This window comes from Carex rostrata, chromosome 21, assembly GCF_964058835.1.
Source record: "Carex rostrata chromosome 21, lpCarRost1.2, whole genome shotgun sequence".
Taxonomy (NCBI): Eukaryota; Viridiplantae; Streptophyta; class Magnoliopsida; order Poales; family Cyperaceae; genus Carex; species Carex rostrata.
The window spans coordinates 6650736-6672097 of NC_135938.1; the positions used below are offsets into that span (position 1 = coordinate 6650736).

General features: G+C 33.3%; 2 protein-coding genes and 1 long non-coding RNA gene across 3 annotated transcripts; 1 reads left to right on the plus strand and 2 right to left on the minus strand.

The window, feature by feature from the left end:
* The first annotated feature begins 1235 nt into the window (after positions 1-1235).
* On the plus strand, positions 1236-3829 carry LOC144573247 (uncharacterized). The gene is made up of 3 exons (XR_013517915.1): positions 1236-1427; positions 2985-3063; positions 3307-3829. It is a non-coding gene; the product is annotated as an uncharacterized LOC144573247 (long non-coding RNA).
* Positions 3830-13023: 9194 nt separating this feature from the next.
* On the minus strand, positions 13024-13992 carry LOC144573095 (uncharacterized). Its single transcript, XM_078322783.1, has 4 exons — positions 13962-13992; positions 13707-13845; positions 13517-13589; positions 13024-13388 (listed from the first exon to the last, which is right to left on the minus strand). Exons 1-4 carry the CDS (start codon positions 13990-13992, stop codon positions 13140-13142), a joined length of 492 nt encoding a protein of 163 aa, XP_078178909.1. The 3' UTR covers positions 13024-13139.
* A 770-nt stretch (positions 13993-14762) lies between these two features.
* LOC144573446 (UDP-D-xylose:L-fucose alpha-1,3-D-xylosyltransferase MGP4-like) lies at positions 14763-17057 on the minus strand. The gene is made up of 4 exons (XM_078323233.1): positions 16416-17057; positions 16166-16327; positions 15668-15883; positions 14763-14990 (listed from the first exon to the last, which is right to left on the minus strand). Exons 1-4 carry the CDS (start codon positions 16884-16886, stop codon positions 14781-14783), a joined length of 1059 nt encoding a protein of 352 aa, XP_078179359.1. The 5' UTR covers positions 16887-17057; the 3' UTR covers positions 14763-14780.
* Between the last annotated feature and the right edge of the window lie 4305 nt (positions 17058-21362).

Below are 21362 nucleotides of genomic sequence, written 5' to 3' on the forward strand. Positions count from 1 at the left end.
GCGCGCTGAAGATGTTTTCACTTAAGTGGCAAATTTCCCTATTAACAAACTAATTATATGTTCCAACATTGGGTTGTATTGGTTATTCATAATAGGTTTTACCTGAGTCTTGACTCGTAGCACCCTTGTTGCTTTTGGGCTTTGGCTGAATAAAAACCTTAGGAAGCCAGTTCACTAGTTTTTTTTTTTTTTTTGTGAGAAGCAAGTTCACTGGTTAAAAAGCCGAAAGGAGGGCAAACAAGAAAAAGAAAAAACAATCAATACAAAATTATTTTATCTCATACCTTTTGCATTTATTTTTTAATTTATTAATTATATATAGTGTTTAAAATTTATTAATTTAATATGGATAATTATGTTAAGCGATTTGAATCAATTGTTTGAACTTTAAAGATAAGAGATAGGAATATAAAACACGATTAAAACATAAAAGACATGAGACATTTGAAATCTACTAAATGAATAATTAAAATGTAGCCATGTTTTTTAATTTACTATATCAGCATGCGGAAACTATAAAGAATATTCTGTGATGTTTTTATATATATTTTGTCTGTCTAATCATCAAAATTCGAATTCTAATCCATCACACATCGTAAAATAAATTTGAACCGTCCATCAATGTGAGACGAATTAAAAAAAAAAAATCCCGTCATACTAGAAAATAGAAATGACCATTTCGGACCATTATTTGCCCGTACCAAAAAAGGAAACCGTGTCTTTTATTTATTGTGTTCAATTTTTTTTGATGAGAAGCACAGCGTATCTTTTATTCAATACAATGTACCCGTTAACCCGTAGCAAAAAAAAATCAATGTGCGACTCTTCAAAGTTCAATCAATACAATGTACGGCCACCTTTCGTTGCCCCGTAATTGAGTGAAATCCGAGGGCCTCACCAGAGGAACCAAGATCTCCTGCCTCCCTGGGTGCAGGAAATTTCTGCTCCCAGAGTCACTGCGGGGTGGATCCAGTTATTGTTAAAGGGTTTAGAATTAAAGTAGTTTTGGGTTTAGGATTATATGCCCCAGAGTCACTGCGGGGTGGGCTCGGTTACTGTTAAAGAGTTTAGGATTAAAGTGGTTTTGAGTTTAGGATTATGTAGAGACCCACTCTGCAGTGACTCTGTAGCAGAAATTTCCTACCCAGGAGCAGACGATTCGGTTCCCTCACGAGATCCCAAAAACCTAAATTTTCTGCTATAAAAACACAACAACGGCTGCTTACCAATCTATTAATCCTAATTTTTCTCCTAAGCTGCTCGGCCTCCCCCACATAACTTTTGCTTTATGTTCGTCAAAAGATTATTTTATCCTAGTTACTGTTTTCTCATCTCAAACTTGTCAATTCTAAGTTAGAACGAGCGTCGTGAATTCGATCTCTAGCAAGCATCTTGCATTGTTGCTCTCCATCGACCTGTGAGTCCAGGTAATTTCTCCTGTCCCCCATCCAGGATTCAATTCAATTAAGTAGAAATTTTTTTCTAATCACGTGTACGTATGTATCAGTCTCAGGATCGGTCATATGACTGAGCTAATTCATATCCTTATGCTTAGATCGGAAATCTCAGCCCTACTTTTCCCATTTTTTTTTTTTTTTTTGATAAAACCCGACAGAGGCTGCCGAAGTTGAGTCTTGTTCATCTTACATTTGCAATTGCTCTAGAAAAATACACTATCACAACATCATAAAACCCAAAAAACATTAGCAGTATGCACTCCATAAAGCTCCTTCCTGTACGGCTACTGCACCCACATATTCCACTCTTAATTAACTTGTTCCCTCTGAAAATATACTAGTTCCTTTGCTTCCAAATATTCCAGCAAGTTGCTACAGAGTGTGATTTCCACAGAGTCTACTTTTCCCATTTCACTGCTCTATTTTTTTTTTCCAACATTGCACAACATAGTTTTGTCACAAATCAGGAATTATGACACAAGATTTAGAATCTTATCAATGGATATTCTGACAAATCACATGTCAGAAGTATCTATTTTTAAATTTATAAACCCTGATAGAAATCCAAAAGTAGATCTAGTGACAAGAACACCATAATGGTCGTGCATTATGATGTAATTGAGATGTGGTCTTGCTGAAGTGTTTTTTTATTTTATTTTATTTTATTGTATTATTGTAGCTTTGTAACACAATTTTTGCACAAACTAGGCTTGCACAACAAATATTGGTTAGATGTGTCTTTCAATCTACAATCTATATTTAGAAAGTGAAAAGACCGCATGCACATGCTTCTGTGCTTTCCTCCTAGTGTTTGATCTTTGTCCCAGCATACTTGGATAGTTTCCCGGATGCTAATAATTGTATCCTTTCGCAAATATTATTTGCAGTTTTTAATAGAACTGTATCCTTTCGCAAAGGATATTGGCAAATTGTTGTAGTACAAAGTTCTGTTCTTTGCATGCTATATGTGATAAAGTGGTCAATCCAAGTATATTCATTCATGTTTCATCGGGCACTGCATAATTTTGAAGTTGACTTAATTGAACTTATTTAAAGATGACAATAGTGATAGGTAATTTACTAAATACTAATTAACTTAGTTTTAGACCAACCCATCTTGCGATCTAAAGTCTGCGGATTCTTTATATTTATTCTTTGGGTTTAGTACTTGCTGATCAATGTCAGCTCGATTATCTGTTTCATAGTCTTCATGGTGCTTTGCTTGTAAAAAAAAACAATTATATATGTAAATAGTATGTCATGTTTGTACCAGTTTGTGGTATGTTTGCTCTATTGGTCAACATACTGTTCAAAATTGTGAGTTAACTTTGATGGTGTATCTTTTCGAGACCTAATTGCAATATGCGGTGTTCATTATCATCCTATTTGATCACCATTCACGATCATAAATTGAATCAAAGACCAAATATTATTACCATCCCCAGTATTTTCTTCTTCTAAATTGATGAATGATCAATCTGTCCCTTTTAAGTTACTAATGTTATTCCTTTTTGACTATTTGTTCAGATATAAGAATTGCTTTGCTTCAATATAGCTACCAGAAGAATTGCTTTGCTTCAATTTAGCATGAGTGGTCTAGGAAAAGGTATGAATACAGCTCAAAATTGGCGATTATTTAACTAATAAATTAGTGCATCACTTACCTAAATAAGCTACCTCTAAAAGTTATCTGATAAACCAAAAATGATTGTTTTAGTTAGGTTAATTTTGTACATATGCTTTTATGGTAAGATATATCATAAACAATGAAATCGATGTGCTTAGGAAGGAAAAATATTAGTATCGCATTTGACATTGGCAGAATACCTAATTCTAGTCATTTTTTCAGCAATAATTACAACTCGGGAATAATCTAATGGAACTACAGTGCTGACCTGGAAAGATTTGTCATAACAGAAACGTAGTCCCCTTGAAACATCGAATAATTAAAATTATTGGGTGAAACAGGAGGAATATTTTCAGGTGAAATTGTGGTAGATGCTGGAAAAGAGTTGAAGGAAGACATTTTTTACTATAGGAAATGTGAAAAGCTTGAATTAGGGGTGGCGGGGGCAAAAACAAGGTAATGGTGAAAAAAATTGAGAGGTATACAATGACCTATGTATATGTGAAAATAATAATGTTTTAGGCTCCAAACGCCGGGTCAAAAGAATGAGAGGCGGACAAAATATTTGAATCTTCACATCTGTGAGAAAAAGTAGTTTTTTTTTAGTATTATTGATGTAATATTTGTAAATATTCTTATGCTTTGGATTTAATTGTTGGTCGCAAACTGTGTTTCTGTTGTGATATAGTATTTGTACATGTACCCACCGCTGGGTGTGCATTAATTCCAATTGCATTTAATATAATATTTTCTTAATTGTCCGGTCTTTCTAGAAATTACATGACCTAATCCATGACCTAATTTTGAGGTATACAAAACAAGACAACTTTTAGATTGAATTTCATTATGTTCTTCCCATCAGTTTGTTCTTATAAAAATTCTATCTTCCTCTCTTAAATTTTCATTCCCTATACCTTTGAACATACGTGGCAATTAATTAATCTTGCAAAAAAAGAAAAAGAAAAAATACTTTGAATTATAATATTCTCATCAAAATGTGATAGAAGCCTACATGATATATAAACAACATATGCATATGACTTTGTACATGATAATTATAACCCCAACCATATGCATATATTCAACAGTAGTCTATATACAAGAAGTATATCTAGAAATGATGTATTCACTAAGTACATATTTTAATGTTTTTGACTGCGCGAGGAATTCATCATAAAATGTTTGTTTTGAATTGTCTTTGTTGTTTCCCCTTCCATTGAATAATACATTAGAAACAATGATTAAAACATATGCTTTTATAGTTCAAATGCCTTCATTTTTTGTACCTCCGCCATATCTCTATTTTTTAAAACTTTAATAACTCAAAATCTAAAATCTAAAAATCAAAATAAAACCGTTAGATGTGATCTATGTTATTTTCTCTATGTGCTCATATAAAATTATCACATTTCAATTTTATTTTTACGTGAATCAATAAGTTGAAAAATCAATGGATAGAAATTATGCATATTAGTACTTTTTTACAAGCTCTTGATGATAACCAAAATAAAATTGAAATGTCATAATTTTTTACACGTGCATAGATAAAATGATGTAAGATCATATCCAACGGTTTTATTTTGACTTTTAAGTTTTAAATTTTGAATTATCAAATTTTTAAAAATGGAGGCATTTATATCTTGAAAAATAATGATGAAAGTTGAATGAGAATGCCTATTCTGTATTTTAGTTAAGCATATGTCATAATAAAAATTGTGAGAAGGCTAAAATTTTATAAGCGTTGAATTTTAGTTTTCTAAAAATGTTCACAATCACTAATTAATGAGATCGAATCAATATTTCAAAAAATATATGCAGGCACTAATTAACGAGACAACATTATTAAAAAAAATTAATAATTCAAAATATATGCAGGCATAATTGACTAATTACGTTGTAACTTGAGTCCTGTATTAATTATGTCGCCACAAAATATAGATTCGGAGCAGTTGTATAATTCCACCAAATATGTTTATAATTTGATTTTTGTATTGTATTATACTTACCATAAAAACATATATACAAAATTAACTTTACTAAAACAATCATTTTTTTTATTTATCAGATAACTTTTAGAGGTAGTTTTAGGTAAGTGATGCACCAATTTATCCGATCGGTATCCGTATTCACTTTTCAAAACTAAAACTGTATATGTATCTCTATCCACATAATTCGTATTAGTATATGTATCCGTAAATTATCCATATTCAAATATTCGATTCCGCAAATTCGAATATGGATCCAGATACACAAAGAGATTCTATCTTATCCGTTTTCACTCCTAAAATTTATATCTAGTTTTAAACTTTGTCAATTTAATATGAAGATTATGTTAAGCAGTTCTTATCAACGATTTGAATTTTGAAAACAAAAATAAAAATGTAAGACACGATTAAATATATTTAAAAGATACGAGGCATTTATATCCTATACTAAATGAATAATTAAATTGTAGTCATATTGTTTGATTTACTATATCTAAACCATAAAGAATATTCCGTAAACAATTTGATATATTTTGTCTGTTTGATCATAAAAATTCAAATTTGAATTCATTACAATTCTTAAAATAAAATTTGGGCCGTCCATTATAATCTGAGACGAATTTAAAAAAATCCCGTTTATGCAAGACATGACCATTTTAACCTTGGTTCGGCATATACGCTAACACGCACTCCAAAAATTCCGAAATAGAAATTTTCGAACTGAATTTATTTTGATATTTTTCAAATGAGGAGGGTTAAAATGCACTATCTTTTTGTGCTCCTAACGTGCACCATTCCTTCATATTTTCATTTTCAAAGTTTAAATAGTCGATTCGAACCTTCAAACGTGTTCTTCATATTAAAATGTGTTTGGAGACCAAATTTTACATTTTTTTGGAAATTTTTTACTATTTTTCAGAATTTTTGATTAAACTAAACAATAATAAAAAATTCTGCAAAGTGAATTATCATTCCAACTCTCCATCGGATTCAAAGAAAGATCAAGCCAGCACAAGCTCTTCAATATTCACAATATGTCCTCTTAACTCTGAACTCAACACTTGTTCAATAGAAGTAACACTAACAGTGCTGGTATCAGTACTACTACCATTACCAATGCTTAGTTAGCTTTCCAAATCCTTTACTCGGCCTATGTCATCATCTGAAGTCTCTTTCAAGGTGCAGATCAGCGTAACCGACATCATAAAGATAATAGTAACCTGTAGTTACAAAAAAAACAAGCTTTTAAAACTGAAACCAATAAAGATATAAACAAGCTATTTTATGAAGTATACATTCTTTTTCACCCGCAAAACAATTATCATAGGCTCAGTTGGGAAGTATAACAGCTGCTTAAGATATCTACAAGGGTAATTATGGAAATATACCAACAAATTGGAGCAATATTAGTTAGAGGACTTGCTAATCAAAATTCGGCACATAGAGTTACTGAGCCACAAATCGAGTTAAATCAAACTTGTCTTGCTAATTAAATCAAGCTTATCTTGGTCTCTTACAATCACTTTTAAACTAAGCCTGGGTATGGTAGACCTTATTAAACTGACAATTTACTCTTTGAGAAAATTCATCAAACACCTCATGTGCACACCAGCTTAACACAATAATATGACTCAATAATTTCACTCAAGAAAAATCCTATGGATCAATGCACTAAAAGACACTTTTAAAAATAAATTAATCAATAATGATTAATCACTTACGCATGCATGTAACCAAATCAGTTCAACTCAAGGCAACATGCTTGACTGATTAACAATATTAGCTGAAGCTCATCCCGAAGAAGGTGGCAACTTTCACCATTGTTTCTCCCTGCTCTTCTCTGTTTTTCTCATGATTGCAAAATCGAATCTCTTTCGCTTTTTCTTGAACTGAGGGAGAGGGAATTAATAGAGAGGGAGCCGCTGTGGTGTTGCCAAGCAAGCCTTGGTAGTGATGAGAGAGGACGAAAGCTACCGGAACAGATTTGTTAGGGTTTTCTTTAACTAAAGAGAGAGAGGTAGAAGCGAAGAGGGGGGGAAGCGAAACGTAATGGGAGTTAACACTCCTTCAGTTAACTAACAGAGTCGCTATCTAGTGTATCTCAACACGAATCTTGACTAATATTTAACGGTTTAGATTTCATCTTACACTTAGGGGCAGGATTTTCCGCCGGAGGCAGATGATTCAGTTCCGATGAAAAATTCTTCGTGCCCGTACCCAAAAAGGAAACCGTGCACGTATCGTTTATTTATTGTTTTTATTTTCATTTTTTTATTAGCAGGACGTAGACAGCCTGACAGCGTATCTTTTATTTCTTTTTTTGAAAAAGAGCGTATCTTTTATTTATTATTTTCATTTTTTTATCAGCAGGCCGTAGACAGCGTATCTTTTATTTCTTTTTTTTAAAAAGAGCGTATTTTTTATTCAATACATAGAGATCTATGTACCCGTACCAAAAAAAAAAAAACAAAGGAACACGTATGCGATTCTTTATTCAATACAATGTACGGCCACCTTTCTATAAGTTGGCCGTTGCATCCTCCTGTGCCTCACCAGGTCTCAAAACCCTAAATTTTCTCCTATAAAAGCACAAGAACTCCTGGTTACTAATCTGTTAACCCTAGCAAATTTTTCTCCGACTTTGCTCCTCATCTAGTGACTGTTTTCTCTCTCAAACTTGCGAATTCCAAGTAACAACGAGTGTCGTGAATTCAATCTCTAGAATCTCGCGTCGTTGCTCTCCATCGACCTGAGAGTCCAGGTAATCTTTCCTCTCTCTCTCACCCCCCTTCAGGATTCAATTAATTAGTTCTGTTAGTCACTTTTGTGCGTCGGTCTCAGGATCGGTCATATAACTGAGCTAATGGTATATATCCTTATTCTTATATCGGGAACCTTAGCCCAACTTCTCCCATTTCACTGCTCTATTTTTTTTTTCCAATATTTCACAACAAATTCTGGTCGCAAGTCAGAAATTATGACACTAGATTTAGAATATTATCAATGGATATTCTCACAAATAACATGTCAGAAGTATCCTTTTCAATTTAGAAACCCTAGCGGAAATCCTAAAGTAATCTAGTGATAAGAACATCAGAATGGTCGTACATTATGATGTAATTGAGACGTGGTCTTCCTAAAAAAAAAATTGTATTATTTTTTTGTATTATTGTAGCTTTGTAACACAATTTTTGCACAAACTATATTAAGAAAGTGCAAAAAGATATTGGTTAGATGTGTCTTTTAATCTACAATCTATATTGAGTAAGTCAAAAGATCACATGCACATACTTCTATGCCTTCTTCCTAGTATTTGATCTTTTTTTCAACATACTAGGATAGTTTCCCAGGTACTAATAATTATATACTTTCGCAAACGTTATTTGCGGTTTGTTATAAAAATGTATCCTTTCACAAACGATATTGGCGATTTTCTGTACTCTTAAGTTCTGTTCTTTGCATGCTATATGTGGTAAAGTGGTCAATCCAAGTATATTCATTCATGTTTCATGTTTCATCTGGCACTGCATAATTTTTAAGTTGACTTAATTGAACTTATTTAAAGATGAAAGTCATGAAATTAATTTACTAATTTACTTAATTTTAGACCGACCCATCCCGCAATCTAAATCTGCGTATTCTTAATATTTATTCTTTGGGTTTAGTACTAGCTGATATCAGCTCGGTTATCTGTTTCATAGTCTGCATGGTGCTTTGCTTGTTAACAAAAGGAATTAAGTAAATAGTATGTCGTGTTTGTAGCAGTTTCGGGCATGTCTACTCTATTGTACAACATACTGTTTAAAATTATGACTTAACTTTGATGGTGTATCTTTTTGAGACCTAAGTGGAAGGATGTGGTGTTCATTATCATCACTACTGTTTGCTCATCATTCATGATCGTAAATTGAATCAATGACCATATTATTACCATCTCTGGTATTTTCTTCTCCTAAATTGATGAATTATCAATATGTCCCTTTTGAAGTTACTAATACTATTCCTTTTTTACTATTTGTTCAGATATAAGAAAATGAGAACATTTCATGAGTAGCTACCAGAAGAATTGCTTTGCTTCAATTAATATTTAGCATGAGTGGTCTAGGAAAAGGTATGAATACAGCTCAAAAATGGTGATCATTTAACTAATAGATTGGTGCATCACTTACCTAAATAAGCTACCTCAAATAGTTATCTGATAAACCCAAAATGATTGTTTTAGTTAAATTAAATTTTGTATGTTTTTATGCTGATATATATCATAAACAATGAATTCGATGTGCTTAGAAGGAAACATACTAGTATTGCTTTTGAGTTTTGACATTGACATTTTAAATAACAGATTGGGAAACAAGAATAGGCCCAGTCTACTTTGGTGATGATGTCAGTTGCAGTTCTTTGCATGGTACACCTATCGATTGGTGACGCAACTCTGTGCCAGACAACCGGACCAGAAAATGGTTGGTTCTGACTATTACCCTCTGACCACGGGTCCCCTTCCCTGGCCGGTGCAGGAACTTCATCACCTTGCTACTCCCTGACGGTGGTGGTGTCGTTGGCTGTTTTGTCAGCACAGACATCTGCTCCTCTGGACCTGCGTCTTCCTTCTCATGTGCAACCCCACCACCAGTAGCCATTGGTGTGGCTTGAGGTATTGTTCCCATCAGCTGAGTTGCTTGATGCAGATGAGGTAAGGTGTCACTGTAGGACCCGCATGCTTCTTTTGTTTTGATTTTCTGACATTTTTCAATTTTGTTTTTTATTTTTACTTTGATAGATGCTGTTCTTGCTGCTCAACGGGACGAAAAGAGAAATGCATTCAGGCTGGCTGAGGAAATGATTGGAACCTTCATCGATAGCATCACTGGGACTCCTCATGATGGCTGCGCCACTTGTGTTGGCGTAGGCACAGAACACGATATAAAGATAATCAGTTAAGTAAATTACAAGAGATTTCACATGTATAGACATAGATAATAGGATAATTTCTGTAATTAGGAAAACAAATCATGTAAAAGATAAGTATAGACAAAAGGACAATTTCTGTAATTAGAAAAACAAATCATGTAAAAGAGAGTATGGAAATGCGAAAACAGGAAAAAATTAATTGTCTCGACCAAGTATAAGTTTCTCAACACCTTAATTTACTGGCATCCATGCATGTTGATGTGGTTCCATATATTGATGCTTTATTTATCTAAATTAGAGCAAATTAGGTCTCAAATATTGCTACAGTAGTGAAGGAAAAACGTGAAGTACGTGCGTGATTGCATGCGATGAATTTTTTTACTTGACTCAAAATGGTGGTGTAAGTTAGTTTATATAAAAACAAAAAACAAAAGAGATGCTAAAAAATAATAAGTATTGAAGAACGAAGTAAAGTGTTATTCTCAATCAAAGAAAGTCACATCATGCGTCACATGACTGATATGCATGACATGTCGTGTTGTATTCATGAAATATTATGATAGAACCAGTAATGACATGATTAACTTCGTTCTTCACTAATCAATATATGGAAAAACATGTTAGAGCGTTTTTTTTTACTGATCAATATTCATGAAAGATAATGTTAGTGTTAGATAACCTAGTTGCTTAAAACGGCATCTTGTGATAATTTAGTTTGCCCCTTAGGTCAACTACCTATATAAAAAAAAATGCCCCATATAGTCTTTCATCAGTCCAGATCATGGCAGCAGCACAGTTTTCCCAATCAACATATCCACGACCAAAATATTAATATATCTATGTTGTTAAATTGTAAATTATATAATGAATTATTGAATGGGGAAGTATTTGCAAAATATTGGTTGATTTTGATATAAATGAATCATAGTTGACCGCTGTTATTTATCATATAATTGAGTATTTCCTAAAGATAGGTTGGTTTTGATAGTCCGGTTTACTGGGTTCATCGATTTATGCGGGTCGGCAGCATACCCTTTACCCAATTATTCAATTGGATTACTGCCTACGGGCTTGAACTCAAAAAAAAAAAAAAAAAAAAAAAAAAATTGGATTACTGGATCGAACGAGGATAGATGATGGTTGTAAAACTTGTTTCTTTAGTAATTCGAACAAAAACATGTGTCTTCGCGCATCTTTTTACATTAAAAAAAAAAAAATTCCATTTGAAACACTACAAGCAAGCAATCTAGATTCTAGAGGTGTCAATGGTACCTTTTTAGCTATTTACCCGACCCGTATTGTATTCGATAAGGCGGATATGGTAAGGTTTTTTCAGTGTTCTAAATAGCGCGCTGTAGCGTTTTTGGAGACCAAACGCTATGCTATGGCATTAAAACACGCTATTTGTGCTACAGACGCTATAGCGATAATAGCGGTCCGCTATAGCGTATAGCGTGTAGCGCAAATAGCGCGCGCTATGCAACATTTGCTGTTTTTTTTTCAATTTATATGAGCTTTAAAATAAATAAATGGTGAAGATATTGTTTAATTTTGATGAATATTACATTATATCAAATTCATGTCCGCTATAATAATTTTTTCATTTTGCTCTTGGTTTTTTTTTAACTGATGATAAATCAAATAATTAATTGCTAAATTATGGAAATTTTAGGGACTAACAAGAATTTCTTCAAGGATCATCTGTTTATTTTACTAGAAGTATGATTTTTTTTTTCTTTGCAATTTCTAGGTTATTTTGAAATTTAAATAGAAAAATAAATAAATTATGTTATGATGTTGAAGATATTTTAAATAGAAAAAGGTCGATAGTTTATGATATTAGTATTACTATAGATATTTTGAGTCGCAATTTGGACTTTGTATTGGTTCAATATGAATATTATAATTTTTTAATCAATTTGATATTATTTATTGTTCTATGAGACTAAATAATGTTGATATTTAGTACAAATATATAATATAATTTTTATAAAAATAAAAAACGCTATTTGGGATAGCTTTCGCTATAGCGTCGCTATTCGCTATAGTTTTTTCTGGAGGCTCCCCGCTATGACGCGATAAACGCTATTTAGAACCTTGGTTTTTTTTTTTTTGTTAGCTTATTGGGTATGGGTAAAAAAAAAATTCATTAACTAAATATAAGGGTATGGATAATAACTATTTCGTACCCGTTAACCTACAGGATCATTATAAAATAAAAAATTAATTCAATTCAATTTCCATTGTACCTTGTTTTACCTTCTATTTCAGTGCCCTAAATTGCGTCTTTCTATTTCAACGCACCAAGTTTGTATCTTTGATATAATTTTTCTTCTCTCTTCGTTTTCGAGTTCTTGCCTTTTTACTCAATCGTAAGAATGGAATGTAAATTCTTTAAGAATCTAACTCACATAGTCACATTTTCACTTTAATTTTCACGGTGGTTGTGATTCAATTTTGTTTTCAAATTTTGAATTTTGCAATAAAAATTATAATCGGTGAAAAAGCAATTTAAATGGTTATCTTATGTAATGAGTAAAATATAATTTGTAAACATAATGAGTTTTTGATGTTTTATTTGTAAAATATAATAAAATTAATTATTATATTAGTATTATTTGTTTCACCAGCTACCATTTCATTACCTGGTAATATTAACGGATAAGAATAGAGTAGGGTAAGATTAATTCTTAATGGGTATGAGTAAGATCAATTTTAATCAGTATGGATATGAAAATGCCTCCACCCGAACTGTACCGTACCCATTCACACTCCTAAAGCAATCTCAGCAAATAAAGGATGATGCCATGAAGTGAAGAACTTTGCTATTCCTATCCTAAACTCTTAACGGGGGTAAGGATATTAACAGAACTACTTCTGCTTTATGCAGCGCACAAGTCCTATAATTCTTCATTTTAAATTTATTGCTTGAACACTGTATGAAGCTAAACCAGCACTGTTAATATATTTAGCGCTTAATGGATGCTTGTCTGGCATCATTTTATTAATATTAAAAGCTGGATGCCAACCAATACAAACATCGTTATTAAAGTATATCTTTTTGTAATAGCAAGTTCTATTTGTTTTATTATGCCACTACTAACTATTGAAATATAAATTGGCATGTACAAATTTGATCATCTTAGTTAAGATTATAGAAATTTACAACTTGTTGGTTTTGGCAAGAAAAATAACGGAGGCAGAGGTTGCTGCAGGAATTACAACATCATCTGATATGGATTTCATGCCAGGAATGATCCTCTTTGCCATTAGAGCACAGATTGGGATTCCAAACAAGTACAAGAGAATGTCGATTGCGCCTTGACCAACAGAGAATCTCTCAATCGTTATCATTTTGCCGATTATTTCCTTGCATTGCTGCTTGGTTAGTTTGCCTCCTTTTGATCTCTCCTGTAAGGAAATGGGGTAATAAAATCAATATAATTGAGATAGTTTTCCAGGTTTTTGCAAATAACGAAATAAAGAACCTTAATGACACTTCAAAGGAAGATAGAGATGCCAAATTTGAAATTTCATACCTTGAATTCATCGTTCAGTTCCTCTTTAGATGGTAACTTAAACTGCAGTGCTCCATTTTTCTCTCTGAGCTTTCTACAAACAAGATTGAGAGATATTCATATTATGTTCATTTTTCTTTTAAGACTTTAAACGATCAATTGGCAGAAAATAATTAACATAAAGATACTATAACGGTCGAGCAAAACTTACTGAATGATATTGAAAATTGCATGGTACAAATCATCATAACCGACATCTTTCTCTTTAAGTTCAGCATTATAAACTTCGTCAATAATTTGTGCTAAATCTCCAGGTAACTTATTGTCAACTTGCTCAGGAGTTGATTCTCCTATGCAGTCCAAAAAAAAAAGGAAAGAAAAGAAGAAGAAATGTTTACAGTCTTGAAGATTAGTTTGCAATATTCAGGCTTGGCCTAAAGCTTGAGTATAAAAAGAGCAAACTTACCTTTCTTGAACTTGTCCATGGCCTGACCCATTTTTGTTAGCTTGTGGAAAAAAGTGAGTAGAAGTTGAACAAAGTTGATTATGAACTGGTCAATATATAAATGACAGAGCGTACTTGTAAAGAACAGGTAACGTCCATGGCAATAGGAATTCTCTAGTAGAAAGCAAAGTAGGCAACTCTAAGAAAAGGCAAGCACATTTGGTAAGGATAACCTTGGATCAACTAACTTCAGATTCTCTATCCCTATAACAAGCAAGAGCAAGAGGAGAGTAAACTATAATGATCCTCTAATCACAGCTTAATTGAGACTCTAACATGAAATTCTGGCAAGGACATCTGTAAGAAATCCTAACAACAGCTCATATTTTATATGGTAACAAAAAGCAACAATCTTTATTCAAAAAAACAAAAAGCAACAATCTACAAAACATTTAAATAACCCAAGGAATTAACAAGTCTCTCCAAATACATGACTAAATATCAATGATTAAAAAAAAAATCAATATATCCATTAAAAAAGAATGAAAAAGATCTGTGTAAATACACAAGTACAGAGTTTTTGTTCGTTCATCAGCAAATATATGAACTTTGAATAACTGTTCACAACAGCTCTTGGCCATAGCACGCCTTGGCAGAGTACTTCCATTTCTTGCTTGAAGGCTTCAATTCACAACCCGATGTGTATTTTGTGATGTATTAACCCAAAGTGTGTGCTTTACCTCAAACTTGATTTGATCCATCAACTTTTGGGCATATCTTAAGATACAAAAATTCAACTACTTGGACTTGTATTTTTTGTTCCCCCTATTATCCTTTTTTTCAAATTTTACCGAGAGGGGACTCATGGCTGTAATCATCAACCAACCAAAAACCATACTCGCGAAATCGTTTAGTCTTTTTCTCAAAGCCGATGATATAGTTATTGTGTATAATTACATGCATGCCCTTAGTTTCACGGACCCAGGTTTTGTTCTTGAAGTATAGGCCTCCAGTTGGAAATGCGGCTTGAGGCAGAAGATACATATCAACCTGTAATGACATTTCATTTGAAGCGAATAAATAAGATGAAACTAAAAAAGCTAGTTAAACGTTTGGATGCTCTGTGGCTAGTTGGTTTTTGTTACACTTGAAATTGGACTTCCCAGTTAGAAAACAAGATTGGCCAAAATTTCCCCATGATGTTTTAGATAAGTGTATAGAATATCTAGAGAATTACTGGTGCAATACAAGACCGAGATAGAGCTGGCCATTTCTGACCCAACCTGGCAAAGACTACCTAATGGGTTAGTGGGTTAACTTTTATGTCAGACCCTTGGCAGGTGGGGTCAGGTTCCACATTGACAGTTTGCAAATTCTGGCCAAACCGAACTGAAAGTCTGAAACCAATAAGTGACTCCTAATAGTGTATTGTAAAAACATGGTGTGGCGGAGACACGTGCCAGCACGCACGGCTAAGGACACAGCACAACACGGCATAGCCTGTTAGACATGCCATGTCATGACGTGTCCGTACCGTGTCATTAGGAGTGTTGTGTCCTAATTTTCTTGAAATTGGCACGTTTAAACATGGCATGTCTCGAAATTTTGATATGTTGGCATGGCACAGTACATGTTCCGGGAACGCCGGAACACTGCACGGCACAGTTTCACAACACTAACTCTTAGCAAGAATAATAGGCATTTTGAAAAAAAAAAAAGAAATGGACCTGGCTGACAGTTTTGTTAAGGGCCCAGTTGAAGGCAGGTTGGTCATTAGATTTCTGTGTCTTGGACCAGGGCTGCTCCTGAAGCTCGTTTATCCACTTTTTCAACAACACCTTGGCCCCACTTGTCGGCCTGAGATAAATCATGCAGCTGCAGATGTATGGTCGGCCTTTTTTGCCAGGTGGTGGTAAACCATGAGAATGGTTCAAGGGCTTTACCTGTTGTTTCCATGTATAACTTAATTACTAAGATTTATAGGTTGTTTTGTCTATTGAATGAATCCATACCAGTTTGTACTGGCTTTTAGCTACAGTATTGCTTTCGTTTTGGGCTTGTTTGATGTTAGTTCCCACAGTTGTTTGTAATTACGTGAAATTGATTCACCAAGGATTAGTAAGACTAAATTGGGCTGATTGTTGGAAAAAATGGTATTATATATGTACTGGTTCAAGTGTGAAGAGGACTGTTAACGAGGAGATTGAAAGGGAAGAATCACGTACAGCTGCCATGTCATCAGTGAAGTACACATCATGGGTTCCCTCGAGATAAGGAAATGGGTCCGCCAACCAGACCATGTCGACATCATTATACATGACATTGTAACCCAGCTCCAAGATCTGAAGCAGGTGCCGTGGTCTTCGTGAGGTAAAATTGAAGAACCCCTGTCAGGCAAAACTTCAAACAGTTAGCGTGCATAACTATAGCATGCCAGAAACCAGCAGAAAATGTACCAAATCTGAATCCAACCACCTGAGTTCCGAACTTGTGTGCTGTCTGGGTGTCAGGCACTGGCGGGACCAGAACAGCATGACCAGGCCACCGGTCATTGACTGCATAAAGAGTCGCATAATCCTCGGCCACAACCAAAACATGCTCATGGTGCCTCTGCCTCGTCACACTAATCAACCAATTGTTGAGAAATGGCATGTAGGGGTAACTCACGGCGCAGAGAATCACAGTTCCATTCTTGGCCACAAAGTTAGCCGCCTCTGAGAGGGTATAGTCGCGCCACCTGGAAAGAGGTGACTGATCAGAAGAGAAGGGATAGTGAGATGGGGATTTAAAAAAGAAAAGCGATAAGAGGAGGAAAGAAAGTAGGAGCAGAAGAGGCTTGATGTAGGGAGACAATTGGTGGGCAAGAAGGGGAGAAGGGGAGCGAGGGGAGGAAGGATCGGGATCTCCGGCTTGGGGTTTTTGTTGCTGTCTCTGGTGGAGCGACATTGGTAAGAGAGAAAAGTGACGAGGATCTCTTCGTAAAAAATTTTGCCCCGTCGTTTTTGTGGGAGAGGGAAAGATCTGAATCGATGATGAATGTTTCTTTCTATGTTTAGGTAGGAGGAATTGGTGACCGTGATATGTTTAGATTGGTAGAGCCGAGTAACCGAGTCTCTCTTACAGAGAGAGCTGAAGGAGTGTAAGATTGTTATGCTACTCTGTATTGTATTCCGATTGGATCGAGCATCGGAAAGAATGAAGAGGCAATAAGAGATCCTGTTCTGGTGCGTTACTTGTAAAGTAGCTATTAGTGTAATGAATCACAGATCTCGCGAGTCATGAGCGTAATTCAGGAATAATTTGGTACAATAAGAAAGCAAAAAAAAAATTGGACTTTTTCACTTTTTTCCTCACGAATAATTCGTGATTCACGTTTTATTCACGAAAAAAATGTATTATATGTTTTTTTTTTGCGTTTTATTCATAGTTCGATTCGGAAACATAAAAAAAAAACTAATTAAACGCAAATTAAACTCAAATAAATTGCAAATTTTGTTATTATGGTCGCGAGTTGTGATTCACGAATAGTGTTTGTATCTTATCCGTATTATTATTATTTAAAAAAAATTCCGATTTTTTTAATTATAATACAACATATTATTTATCTAATCATATTGTTTACAACTAAGAAGTCTGTCCATTCCAACATTCATTTTATTTAAGTTGTCTAAATTGTACCATGTTTTTCCGTAAAAAGACAATCTATCATCCTTACCATGTCCCAAATTATAACTAACCTAGTTGCAAAACACGCAAAATAGTTAAAAGTTCCTCCATTTTCTTGTATACAAGATTGACTTCAGGTGTAGGGATGAAAACAGATCGGATACGGAGCTGATAGTGGTAAAATTATATTTATATTTTTTTAAATTTTTAAATACGAATATGGATACCGATCGGATATCAATCAGATATAAATACAGATCGAATTAGATATTTATTAAAATAATATAAAAATACTAAATTTTATAATATTTATCTAATTATAATTAATTAGATGAATAATAATATTTTTTTTCATAATATATATTAAAATATATGATATATATCTACTATTCAGATGTGGATAATTAAACATAAAATCATATCAGTATCTATATCCATACGGATATTCGGACAAAGAATATCTACTTTTACGAATACGACGAATATACATCTAATTTTACGAATACGACGAATATGGATCGAATATAGATCATATATTATTCATAGTATTTTCACCCCTCTTTTAGGAGGATTCTTATCTTAAAAAAGCCTATTATTCAAATATATTAAATTTTTGTAAGAAAATCTCCTCCCCCCCCCAGGTATTGATGTGATTTTTACTACTACACAAGTAATAAATCCTAATTTACCCTCAATTCGGTTGCAAGTGTACAACCTTGTCAAGTAGTATTTAGGGATCGTCTCCACAGGGACAATTCGGAATATTAAACCTAACCTAACTAATTTAATTTAGTAAAAGGAAATAAAGGAATTTGTTTGTTTTCTATGATGGTTTGGTTTGTTGCTGATCAAATTGAATTAACTAAATTATAGGTCTAAATGTGGTTTTAAACAAGAATGAGAAATTAGGGTCTCTTAGGGTTCCTATCCGCTAATGTCACGATTAATTGATTTATTAAGGTTGTTCTTATAAATATGAAGGCACAGTCTAATGTTATCGGTATAAAGTGATATTTCTATGTTAATACCGTCTTTAAATTAGTATAAATGTCACCTCTCGGTACTTGGTTACACTAACCCAAAGTTATTAAGTCTTTAACTGTCCCAATTGGTATAGAAGGTTATTCGTCACCTCTCGGTACTTGGTACAATTTTCTAACCTATCGGGGTAAGCCCGTATAAGATGAGCGTCTCCTCTCGGTACTTAGCCTATCAAATACTCTTTTCTTTATGGTCAGGACTAAATATTCAATTTCTCAATTGTAAATACCGAATCCTAGGGTTTCATGCAATTTCGCTTAAGTCATCACAAACAAGTAATATAAAGAAAAGATCATATCAAGGAACAAGTAAATATAATATAAAATCAACTAATCCATGACATAAGTTTCAAGTTCTAACCCTAATCAACCCTAGAAATAGCCTTAGCCAATCATGGCTGCAGCACACAAGAGAAATAACAAGTAAAAGAGTTCTAAGAGAAAGAAATCAACGTAACCACTCGAAGAATTCGCTATCTTCTTCTCCCTTCTTTTGTCTCTCCTTTTTCTCCTTATTCTCCTGTGCTTTTCTCCCTTTCTAATGTCTAAAATTCGTCCTTAAAACAGTTATCCCCTTTTCAGAAATAAAAACAACTAATAATAGCAAAAATCTCGCTCTGGAACTGTTTATTGCGGGCCGCAATAACTTCCATTGCGGGCCGCAATAATAATAAAAATTTTCTGTTCTGCAAATCAGTTCTGACTAGTTGGTTGCGGCCCGCAATAAAATAATTGCGGTCCGCAATAAAGGTGAAAATTCGCCAGATTTGTGCTTTCTTGCTCCAGATAGCTCGTCTTGCTCCGTTAAGCTCCAAACACTTGATTGCCTACAAAATAAACACAACTAAGGCAGTAACTTGAACTTTTAAACATTTATAACCTAATTAAATTCTAATTTCAACAAAACTCGGTTTAATTTACACAACAAACCCTATGTTTCAACATATATCATTTTGGCTTATCAGGTATTGGTATTGTATTGAATACGGACCATACGGTAACACACCTACGGGTTTTCATTAAAAAAAAATATGTACGGTAACAAAACTATGTCTGCAGACCTGGCCCATTGGACCTAATCTAAACCCATTCTCTCTAGTATTGAAAGGAGAACATCAGATAGAAATTCGTCCAATATCTGAATTAAAACCGTTCATGTTGAAATCTATATAGACGATTTAGATTTAAACCGGATCAGGTTCAAGAACTGGGCGGCTGGGCCTGTGCCCTTTAATTTATTGGTTCTACTTGTACATCTTAAATAAAAGAACAAGATACTATTTTACCTACTAGATAGGGTTTTTTTTTTTTTTTGTTGCATAATTCTACTAGCTAGATAGATCTTATTCATTTTTGCCTACGGGCTTCAACTTAAAAAAAAAAAATCTTATTCATTTTAGCATTGAGTTTGATATATTGGTTTTTGTAAGTTATAAAAAGAACTTGTTAATATCATTCAAAATTTCTTCTAGAAATAACGGTTCGGATCCAGTCGTTATAATTCAAAGGATATTTAATTATTCCAATCATTCATTTTGAAATTGCTGATATCTGGTTGCCGATTAAAATAATATGTTTCAAATATGACATCTTCCTTCAATGTGCGGTCAAATATGAAAGCCAACTGTGGTTCTTCATGTTGCTTAAAAAGTGTATATTTGTGTGAAATTTGCTTTTCCATTTGTCATGGACAATATATAGAACTTGTTTTTATTTGTAAAATGACGAAAAGACTCCCTGCAGGTTCGTTTTGAAAACACAAAACTAAACTTGAAACAGGTTTTGAGCCATCTTATTTAACTTTTGTAACAGGTTTTACTGCAAAACCTGAAATCTTTTTACCCAGTCAATATGTCAAATAAGAGCTGGACCCTTATTCTTCTAAAAAAAAAATCCCCTGGTTAATTGGTCTCCCAAATTTTCAACATATTGTAGTTCAACAGAAACCAAGTTGTTTTCTACATTTATTTATGTTGGAACATGGAAATTGATTATGAGATTTAATTAGGTTTTACGTAGTATACATGTCATAATAAGAGTACATATTATACAAAAAAATTCGCGAAATTTTTTTATGAAAAGAAAAGATGATAATGAAATGAGATATTATTGTAAAAGTTCTTGTAGAAATATAATAAATTTATTATAATATAGTTCTTTAGTAAATTTAGTTACCACCTTTTTGTATATATAGATTAATAATTATAAGAAAAAAAAATATTCGTTGTATTTTAATGTATGTTCTTGTGAAATTAACTTTAAAAAAAAATTATGTATGTGTTGACTGTTGAGTGATACAAAAGATCGAAAAGTTTTGTATGTATAGAAAGAGAGAGAGAGATGAGTATACTAGTATAGAGACGAGTTTTGCATGATCGCTCATTATTATTTTGTAGTATCACATGAATTAGATGAATGCAATTAATAGTTACCGTTTGCTATATAAGGAAAAAAAAGAGAGGGAAAAATGACTTGACAATTCTTTATTTTGACAAAGCTCAATTTTGAAATCCCACCATTATAAACATGATTGATATTATTCGCATATTATAAGCAAATAAAATTTTAATAAAATATCTTTATTTATGGGAAATTGTGAGAATGCCACTACAAAACCTTGAAATTGTGAGATTGCCACTACAAATTTCAAAATTGTGAGAATGCCACTATAAAACGTTCATAATTGTGAAAATGTCATTAACAGTGTATTTTTATA